The following is a 9,634-nucleotide window of genomic DNA, read 5'->3' as shown; positions in this document are numbered from 1 at the left end:
ATGCAATACACCATGCTGGATCAGGTCCAGCTTTTATCTTCTAGAATCCCAACTCCACAAGGATGCTCTCAATAAGTTCTTCTCCCAGTTTGTGCTCATGTCTGGGAGTGCCCCAGCCCAGGTGCAGCACCTTGCACCTGGACTTGTTGAACTTCACAAGATTCTCATGGGCCCAATTCTCAGGCTTGTCCAGGTCCCTTTGGATGGCATCCCATCCTTCTGCTGTGTCAACTGCACTGCTCAGATTTGTGTCATCTGCAAACTTGCTGAGGGTGCACTCGATCCCAGTGTCTATGTTATTGAGGCAGACATTGCAGAGCAGTGCTCCCAAAACAGATCCTGAAGGACATCACTCATCACCAGCCTCCACCTCAATACAGAAGCATTGACCACAACTCTGGCTGCATCCAGAGAGACAGCCAACTCCTCATCCATTGCACTGTCCATCCATTAAATCCAGCTGTCTTCAATTTGGAGATAAAGAGCCTCTGAATAGCTTGTAGCTCTTGATTGCTGTGCTCCAGTTGAATGACTTTTCCCAGTGTTTCCATGATAGCAATTACACCATAGTTTTCTAATTTCACAATAGTTTCCCACTTCTCTTGCTTGTTACTCCTGCGATGTACAGTTGTGTAAGAGAACATGTCTTCAAAACACTCTCCATCTGCTTTAGTGCCAAGAGCGTGACTTTCATTAGGACAGCTATCTTTGTAAATTAAGCCAGCCTTTGTACCAAATTGGATGAGAAGTTATCACAGCTTCCAAACCATTAGTTCAGATGGGGCAAATCCAACAAGTGACAGCCACAGGGACTTACAAACAAGGGATGATAATTTAGTCAGTGCAGCCGTTTCTTCAGTGAAGGTCTGACCCATACTTCTGATGTGTTTGCAGCAACACAGTTTGCAGAAATTTGCCCAAGCTTGGTTTGCAGTGACACAGTGAAAACATCCCTCTTCTACACGCCCCTACAAAACAAAACTAGTTGTATTGCTGAAGTTTCCTGCCACAACTTAAGTAAAGGTCATGTACACTGGATGGTACAAAACGTAGGAATGTGATGAGAACTGCCTGCCCAGAGCTGCTTTTTTAGCATTGCTCAGATGCAGGTCTTTTTGCTCATGATAATGAGCCATAGCAAAGCCATGTGAGTGGTCCTAGACCATTTCAGTACAGACAGTAAATTATATCTAGGTATCTACTGATAGTGCATAAACTCAGACCAAGAATACCCACAAATGGGCCTAATTTTACTAACAGTAAAAATTTTCAGAAATGTTTCAAAAGGTTATTAACAGCTCTGGTGAGACAACAATCCTCTCTCAAAGACCTTACTGTTTTTTCCAGTATTTTTAGTAGAAATCTCTAAAGCAGGTTTTAACGATGTCTGCTGCAAAGTAGCACAATCTCATAAAGCAGATCCCTGGCAGAAAACCCTGACAGAGACAAGGCATATAGGTAGATCTGAGGCTTTTAAAATTTTGTTATATATACCTGCTCCAGTTTATGATATACCTATTGCAGTTCTGTAGTACATTTGTTTGCTTGATTATTTGTTTTTCCTATGCAGTATATGGTGGTACAAAGTTTTCTGTCTCGAGAAATAAAAACACTGGACCTTGTGCCCTTTTGTTGTGCTCATGGGCCCTTAAGTTCCCCGCCCCCCGCAGCAGTAGGTGCCCCCACCTTGCTCCACCCTCCAGCAGCGCCTGTAAATGGGGGGCTGGCCTGAGAGTCCTAGTCCGCAGGGTGTTCTCGGTGCCCGGCCAGGGCTCAGACAGCCGCACGGCTGGCCACCGAGCCTGGCTGTGAGCTGCACAGCCGGAGCAAAGTTCCGTCAGCCCCGCTTTCCCTCCCCATCGGTGTCTGCGGCGTGAGGACTGCATGTAAGTGAAGGGCTCTGGACCACCCTCCTTCTGCTCAAGCCCTCCCGGAGCATCACGGCTACTTCGGGCTGCAAGAAAATGTACTGGGGAAATAATGTCAGGTAAGTTCGTTTGAGATGCCAGGGGACCTTCTCTAGGTAGAGATGCTTATTCAGTTAAAAAGTTCAAATATCCACCATTCGTTTTAGTGTTTGTACCTTATTAGCACAAACTTATTTCTGGTTTCGTTTTTTTCTCTCTCTCTCTCTTTTTCTTTATTTTTGCCAGAATTCTTTTCACTGTGACTCTGGTCTGGCAGGCTGTTCATTTAGAAAAAGGTAAGGGAAACTTCATGTGTCTCCCTTCCCCGCTGTGTTTTCCTTCTACATTTACAGTATGCCTTTCTTCATTATAAACTATAAAAATGTACATATTTGCGCTTCTTGTCAAGGCCCTGAAAACGAAGAACGTAAAGAAGATATGAAAACTCTAAATACCACAGCACAAAAGCAGCAGCCCAAGAACGAAGGGACCTTTGTATATGCGCTCAGTGACATGAATCAAAGCTATGAAAGTAGAAAGCAACAGAGTTCCAGGTCATTTGTACCTTTCACTGGAATTACGGAGAGTAGGTAACATTATTTTTGTAAACAATGACATAAAATTACTTTTTAAAAATATAATATGGTAATGTTTTAACTGTTGTCCTGGAAGATGCCAGCCTGATGGTTTTCTGCGGCCACCCATATATATTATACCCATGGCCACTTAGTAAACGGTGATAAAAAATTTAAGGTAGAACTGAAGATCTCTCATTTGCAAAATGTGTTAAAGAAAAACAAGGAAAGGTACTAAGAACGAAAAAGTGTTTGGGCCTTTTTGTTTACAAGAGCATCTTGTAACATTCTGTTCATTTTTTAAAATTCACGGTATTTCATGACTATAAAAATGTGAATTCTATAAAAGAGGGTTTAAGCTGCTTGAAGGCAGGGGAAAAGAAGTATTCTGTTTCCTCCCATATGTATAAACTTTTAGATTGGTGCTCAATCCCAGGACTCTGAAAAAGGCTTAAGGGAGCATTCCCCCCGCCTCAAAACCAAGTAACTTCCCAGTAACAAAACTCTTTATTCAAAAATAAGCATCACTTCCCAGTGAAAATTCCCTATTTCTTAGTGTGATTGAAACCTGCATCTGTCAAAGTGAAGTATTTCACTTAAACACATGCTGCTGCTACAGAATTTGCCAGGCGTTGCTTCTTCACCATCCTGTAATCCCTAGTAGCTTGTTTCTAATCCTTAACTAAACAAACTGGATTTAGCTGAACAAACACTCCTAACAGGCATATAATTTTATTGTCTCTAAAGACAATAAAACTAGATATCCTTAAGAGACTTTAGGAACTGGAGAGACTTGAGAGAACAAGTGAGAAAAAGGTGAGGTTCAGAGCCCCTGAGACGCTTGTTAACCTCTGTAATATTGTCTTGCAGGTAAAAAACTGAACAGACACTGCTGCCAGAATGGAGGGACTTGTATCCTGGGAACCTTCTGTGCCTGCTCAAAGCACTTCACTGGCAGATACTGTGAACATGATAAGCGAAAAAGGTAAGAAAACCAGACCAAAGTCAGAAGAGATGAGTGTGATGCTCTGGATAGTTATTTTCTGTGGTGGGCTCAGGGATGTACCAAATGTTTCCCTTGTCGTTGACAGTAACTGCGGCAGCATTGCTCACGGCGTCTGGGTGCTGAAGGACTGCTGGCTTTGTCGGTGTGCCTATGGCACACTGCACTGTCTCTCAGAAACGTTGCACAGTAACTGTGGTAAGACATTACATTAAGTCAAGCATTTTTTATCCCATGGGTGACAGAATTGCCTTCTGCAGTGGTGAGGTACTCTGAGTTTGCTGTATGGGCACTAGTAGGGCTTGTACAGTGAGTTGCTTTGCTTCAGAGAATGCATTAGTGAGACAGTAAAAAGCACTGCTCTTGACTGTATAATACATCACATAAGACACTCTAAGATATTCAGAATTCTGTACACTAGGAAACTTCCCATCATTCTAGTTGAAGATTACAGAGATTAAATACTTCTCTCTTCTGCAAAATATGTACATCTATGACTTCCCACTTAACCAGGACAATTTCTACAACTAAACTGAATCCAAGCACACAAACATGTTTCTTAGATAAAGAGAAAAAAAATAGTGTATACTGGTGTGTTAGAATTAGAAACTGGTATGTCACTAGAGGAAAAAGTTGTGTCTATTTAGCACGCAGAATCATCCATAATCATACATATATAAATGACACAAAACTAATCTGAATATTTTTTAAAGATCTTCATCTCAATCTTAAGAATATTCTTGTATGAGTTTTAAGACTGAACACATTCCGCACAAAAAATTATGTAGCTATTATCCTGATCAGTGTAAGTAGTGCCACCTACTCTCCTCAAAAGCACCATATCATTGTAAGTCAAGTATTTCTATATCAGCCTGTGAAATTCCCTGAATAAATGGTTGAATATTTTTGAAAACAATCAGCTATCCTACCAATTTAAAGAATTGCCATACTGGTAATATTTTCCATGGAGAACTGACTGATCCAGACTGTTCTCAATACTCTTGAGATCAGTAAAAATAATTTAATAACCAAATTTTCTCTTCAGTAGCAAAATCAGTGCAAAATTCGCTTTCCCTTTCCACCCATAATATCTCAATCTCATCTTGTGCTTTCCTTCAGTTGTGCCAACATCACTACTTAGCAGGGTTAAAAAACAACAAACCTAAAGAGTTTCAAGATTCATTTGCACCCCAAGCACGGTCTTGTTTCCTGACAAGATTCCTACTTGAGTAGCAGTGCCTTGAAGCTGTGACTTCTGAGTTGTAGCAGCAACTCAGATGCAAATCAAAACATTAGAAAGGTGACATTCCTATCTCTGTAAGTCCAAAAAAAAAAAAAAAAAAAAAAAAAAAATCCACCAGGACCACGTTTTCCATGAACTTTTCTCTATTGAGCAGTTTGTGGTATATGTGGCACATAGCCTGCTCATTAAATTCTTTACATTCCCATCTTTTTCATCTTTAAATCAGCCCTATTGTTGCTCATTACAGGAGGAAAAGATATAAAGGGTCTCCCCATGCTCTGTAAAAGCAGTCTGCTGCTTACTCCTCTTGAGCTCAGGTTAAGAAAGACAATAAAGATCTCAGTGGAGAATCCTCTGAGCCGGGACTCTGTGGCTTTCACACGTACAGGAGGATATGACTTCTCTGCTTTTGCTGAAAGCAAAGTCCCTCGTTAAAGGAAGGGTTAAAAGCTGACATTCAGGCTTGAGTGCTTACCTCTTGTGAAGTTCTTCCTCTTGCTTTTGCTTGGTATTTACTTTTGATTATTCTGAGATTAATGCCTGCTAGAGCTGATAAGTGCTATCAGTTGCTCCTCAAACGATCATTGATGGGACATCTATTTACATCTCTCCCCTGAGAATAGTCCCTTTGATTGGCTTTAACAGCTGATACCTTTAACTTAAGTACCTGTGAGATGTCAGAGGACTATTCAAGTAGGTTGAAAATCCTTGTGTTTTCAAATTTACATGTTTACTCATTAACCATTTTATTTTCTTGATTTTATTTCTTTTAAGATCTGAAATCAGAAACAGAGGAAGTTATTGGACTGTATTCTAATGGTTTAAGATTACAGCAAACGGTGTTTTCAGTCACTTGCCTGCTCACCATCGTCCTGAAGTTCTGCTAGCTGGCAGTTGTGAACTGGACAAGGGGAAATACTCAGCCTTGATATAAACCTTACCATGAATCATACATTTCTTCTATGAACTACAGAAGACCTTTGACCTGCATGTTGGAGGCAGACTGAGATGTATCAGTTAATGCTGAAATAACTGGGTTATTATAAATTGAGATTATATGAGTGTGAAGTATTTATTATTATATTATATTAATACTATTATCAATGTCTGATTCTAACGATTTTTTATTTCCAAAATACTGCTCTTCCATTGGAAGCAATCGCCCCCTAATATTCTATGCGTGAAATATTGTAAGTTATAGTAATTTCTTTTGTAAGCAGTACAAATCTTTTAACAAATAAAACTGATTTCATTTCTGAAAAATTTATGTTTACCTTTATTTAAACTTGAAAATTCACATCTACCATTTGTCGTATTTTATCTTGTAAGAAAAGCACAGGGTAGAAATTTGTTGACATAAGGAAAGGTTTAAGAGTAGGTATCTTTCAAGCCTGAATATAGAGAACTATAAAAGTTACATAGTCTTTCAGTTTTTATTCTTATTTATTACAGCAAAATTGTATACATGCACAATCTGCTTGGCAGGAATCATATGCGCATTAAGAGTGCGTAAGTGAAGGTTATTTGTCTCCTAGAGGTTTTCTTCATATCCTAGAAATATGAGTCTCTTTTTTTTAAAATGACAGCAAAAGAGCAACTTTGTTCAACTTTTTCTATAGCAAAGTGGTCTTGATTTATATATAATTTAAAAATTAGTATATCTACACTGTGAAATACAAAATATTTGAACATTTAAGTTCATTTTAATGCAAGTTTATAAAGCAGAAACAGGTTTGTTTTGAAAAAAATTGCAAAGATAAAACTAAAATGTATCTTCATCCTTTTAAAGTGGAGGTACCACATAGAAACAAATTCATAATTTTATTGACTAAAAAGACATTACAGGTGAAGAAGATTCTTAATGTCCTTTAAAAGTTTATTTAATTCTTAAATACTTCTATTTATTTGGTGCTGCAAAACGAGACAATTCAGGTTTTAGGCAGAAAAGGATGCAATACCAGCAAATGATGTAATATAGTGCCTGCCTTTAAATTTATGACTACTCAGAGGCAAGCTTTTATAATGAGTCATTGTGTAAAAAAAATTCATGTTAATTACTGCAAGTATTCATACATCTCCTTTCCAAACTCTAGACTTGTGCTTCTCACTCTGCACATAAGACACACTAGACTAAAATTGGTCCTTTTCTCATTATTTCACACTAATTGGTCTGTACCCATCAAGCTGTGTTACCACAGACCCTCTTGGGATAATTAAATATCAAAGAGAACAGCTGGAGGAAAATAGTTGTGCCTTTATTTAACAGATGCTGAAATTTCAGGAATGCCATTGTGAAATCATCTTTGCTTGCTGTAAGCATACCTGAGAAGTCTGTAGGCAATACAGTTTGTATTGTGCTCCAAATAGCTTTTACTTTTAAAAGGAAAATACATCATGCAGTAAAAATACATCTGAACTAATATTTATTTCTTATCCCTGTAGAAAATACACAGAGCCATTAAAGATTGCAATTAACCAAAAAAAAAAAAAAAAAAAAAAAAAGGTGCTTCAATACAGGTTTTCCAACAGAACAGCTCTTTCTGTTTCCATAACACCCGTAGCAAATTTAATCACAAAAAACTGAGCTGGAATAACTCTATGTAGATGAGCCTGTGTGCCTGCAAGAGTTACCCTCATGAGGCTATTCATTATTGGGTTGATCTGATTTGCAGAATTAGAGCAATTGAAATGTCTAGGAAAGAAATGTTTTCCTGTCATACCAAAACTTTAGTACAGGGCATCAGATTAGATGCACTGTTCTGTTTCTAAAGTCTCAAAGCATCACATGGGGAACTTAGATGCATAAGTAGTTACAATTATGTCTGAATCTGAATGCCAGAATTTGAAAATTTTATCTGGATGAAAAAATGAGTTTTGCTTGTTTGATTTTAAGATAACAGTTCCTTTTCTCTTTATCTTATTCCATTGCATTCTGTTACTGGAAAATCTGAAAATTCTGCTTCAGGATGGTTCTATATCAGCTCTACTATGGCAAAAATACTCCCTCAGTGTCAGTTAGTTGTGGATGATAGTCATCCTGTCTTTGTGTCAGAACTCTGTAAGTTGGTGAGGCATAGGCAGAAGGAAGTTCAATCTGTGTTCCTCATGTACTTCTGAAGCAGAAATAGCCACAGGAGTAGTCAAGTTAGAAGAAAAACATACCTCCTTAAGTTAAAGAAAAACAACAAGAGGGGAAAAAGAAAAAGCATGCAGAAGCTGTCCCATGCATAGTCTCATTTGCAAATAAAAATGTAACTCGGAGGAAAACAGAAAGCACTGAGGAACAAAGGAAAGCACACAGTCACAATCTTTGCTTAGGTTAAAACTGTCTCCGCTTTTATCTCTCTCCAGCTGTTTGCAAGAACAGATAAAAGAAAGCATTATTTTCCTCCTCTGTTACCATCTAGGCCTGGCCAACCTTCTAACAGTGCAATTACGGCCACTTTGCTAAGGTTTGTTTATAGCAAACAGGATTGCTTATTCCTCAGCCTCGTGCTAACTCACAGACCACTCTGTCAAACATGGCACATCTCAGCAAAGTAGACATCTGTCGCTGCAAGTTCATGCATGTGCCTTCTCTATATGCAGCCACATTTGGGCAGGGGGAAGACCCTCAAAGAGAAGTATTTATCAGATGATCCACAGGGCCCCAGAGACCTAGATCTTTTTCTCCTCGAAGCTGACTCCAGAACTAAAACAAATGGTGCTGCCTGCAGCTGGCCTCAGTGGCTTCACCCTTGCAATTGCTGCAGCTTCTATCACTCCTAGGGGTATGCCACAGCTAATAAGAGCCCAGACTGGGGAAGAATGTGGTGGAGAGGCTGCCTTTTCTGTGGCCAAGAGCTCTGGAGCTGGAGCTCTGCTGCTAGGCACAGATCTGCAGGGAGATGCTGCCAGCTGCCCTTAACACACTGCCTATTTAAAGGAAGACATTCATTTTGCATAAGACCATGTAGTGCACCAAGGTGCAAACACACAAACCTTTAAAATCTAACTTTCAGGTAGCAGATACCGAGGAAGTGTCACTTATGTGTCTCTCTGAGTATGTGATGGTTATCTCTTGAGATTACTTTATTCCCATCAAGGAGATACAGATTTCTGTTGCCCCTGAGAAGTGTTAATGGTACCTATAGGTGCCAATAGGCTTCTCTCACCCAGAGAAGAAGCTAGCCAAAACAGAATTAGAAGTAATTTCCCACAGTTGTTTATCCAGAGTTATTTGAAGGTCCTTTTTGTTTTTAATCGGTGTGTTTGAGATTGCTAAGGCTGTATTTTGCTATTCATCTTTCATTGATTCTCATAGTGGTAGGCTATACCTCTGGATCATGACACCCACAAATTTCATACACCTGAGCAAATATACAGCAACTTTATATTTTGTCTTCCATCAATTGGAAAGATAATATAATACAGCAGGCTGGCTCACATGTCAAGCAGCCCTGTGAATTAGAATCACATAATCATAGAATATCCCGAGTTGGAAGTCCAACTCCTGTATCCACATAGGAGAATCAAAAAGTTAAACCATATATTTAGGATGACTGCCCGAAGTTATAAGTGTATATCTCATGGAGGCCCATCTAGCTACCCTGCAATCATCCCCTGTATTTCACCCTCTGCCTCATCTTTTACAGCACAGTCATGTACAAGCATGGGAGACTTAACGACAACACAACAGCTGCATACTTGCCCTCTGCCAAATTACCCAGCTTTGTGAGTACTCCTTGTGATTGCAAAGCACCTTCTTGGTCAGAGAAGATATTAAAACCTATAATTCCCTCCACATTTGGCTGATTGACCTTGCCCTTGGCTTATGCTGCTGTGAGGGTGACTTCTTGATAAGGTCAGGAAGCTGCCATATGTCACTGGAATAAAACCAGATGCCTTATGCATCTTGGGTCTAGCA

The 9,634-nt window shown here is 39.3% G+C and overlaps 1 protein-coding gene across 1 annotated transcript; it reads left to right on the top strand.

Annotated features, from left to right (window-relative positions):
* Positions 1 to 1,918: 1,918 nt before the first annotated feature.
* On the top strand, positions 1,919 to 5,615 carry LOC310923173 (cryptic protein-like; the record flags this gene model as incomplete). The annotated part of the gene is made up of 6 exons (XM_083884322.1): positions 1,919 to 1,987; positions 2,154 to 2,203; positions 2,317 to 2,493; positions 3,353 to 3,467; positions 3,574 to 3,683; positions 5,503 to 5,615. Exons 1-6 carry the CDS (start codon positions 1,965 to 1,967, stop codon positions 5,613 to 5,615), a joined length of 588 nt encoding a protein of 195 aa, XP_083740448.1. The 5' UTR covers positions 1,919 to 1,964.
* Between the last annotated feature and the right edge of the window lie 4,019 nt (positions 5,616 to 9,634).

This window comes from Zosterops lateralis (assembly GCF_965231275.1).
Source record: "Zosterops lateralis genome assembly, chromosome: Z".
NCBI classification, from domain to species: domain Eukaryota; kingdom Metazoa; phylum Chordata; class Aves; order Passeriformes; family Zosteropidae; genus Zosterops; species Zosterops lateralis.
This window is presented reverse-complemented; position numbering and strand designations above follow the sequence as displayed.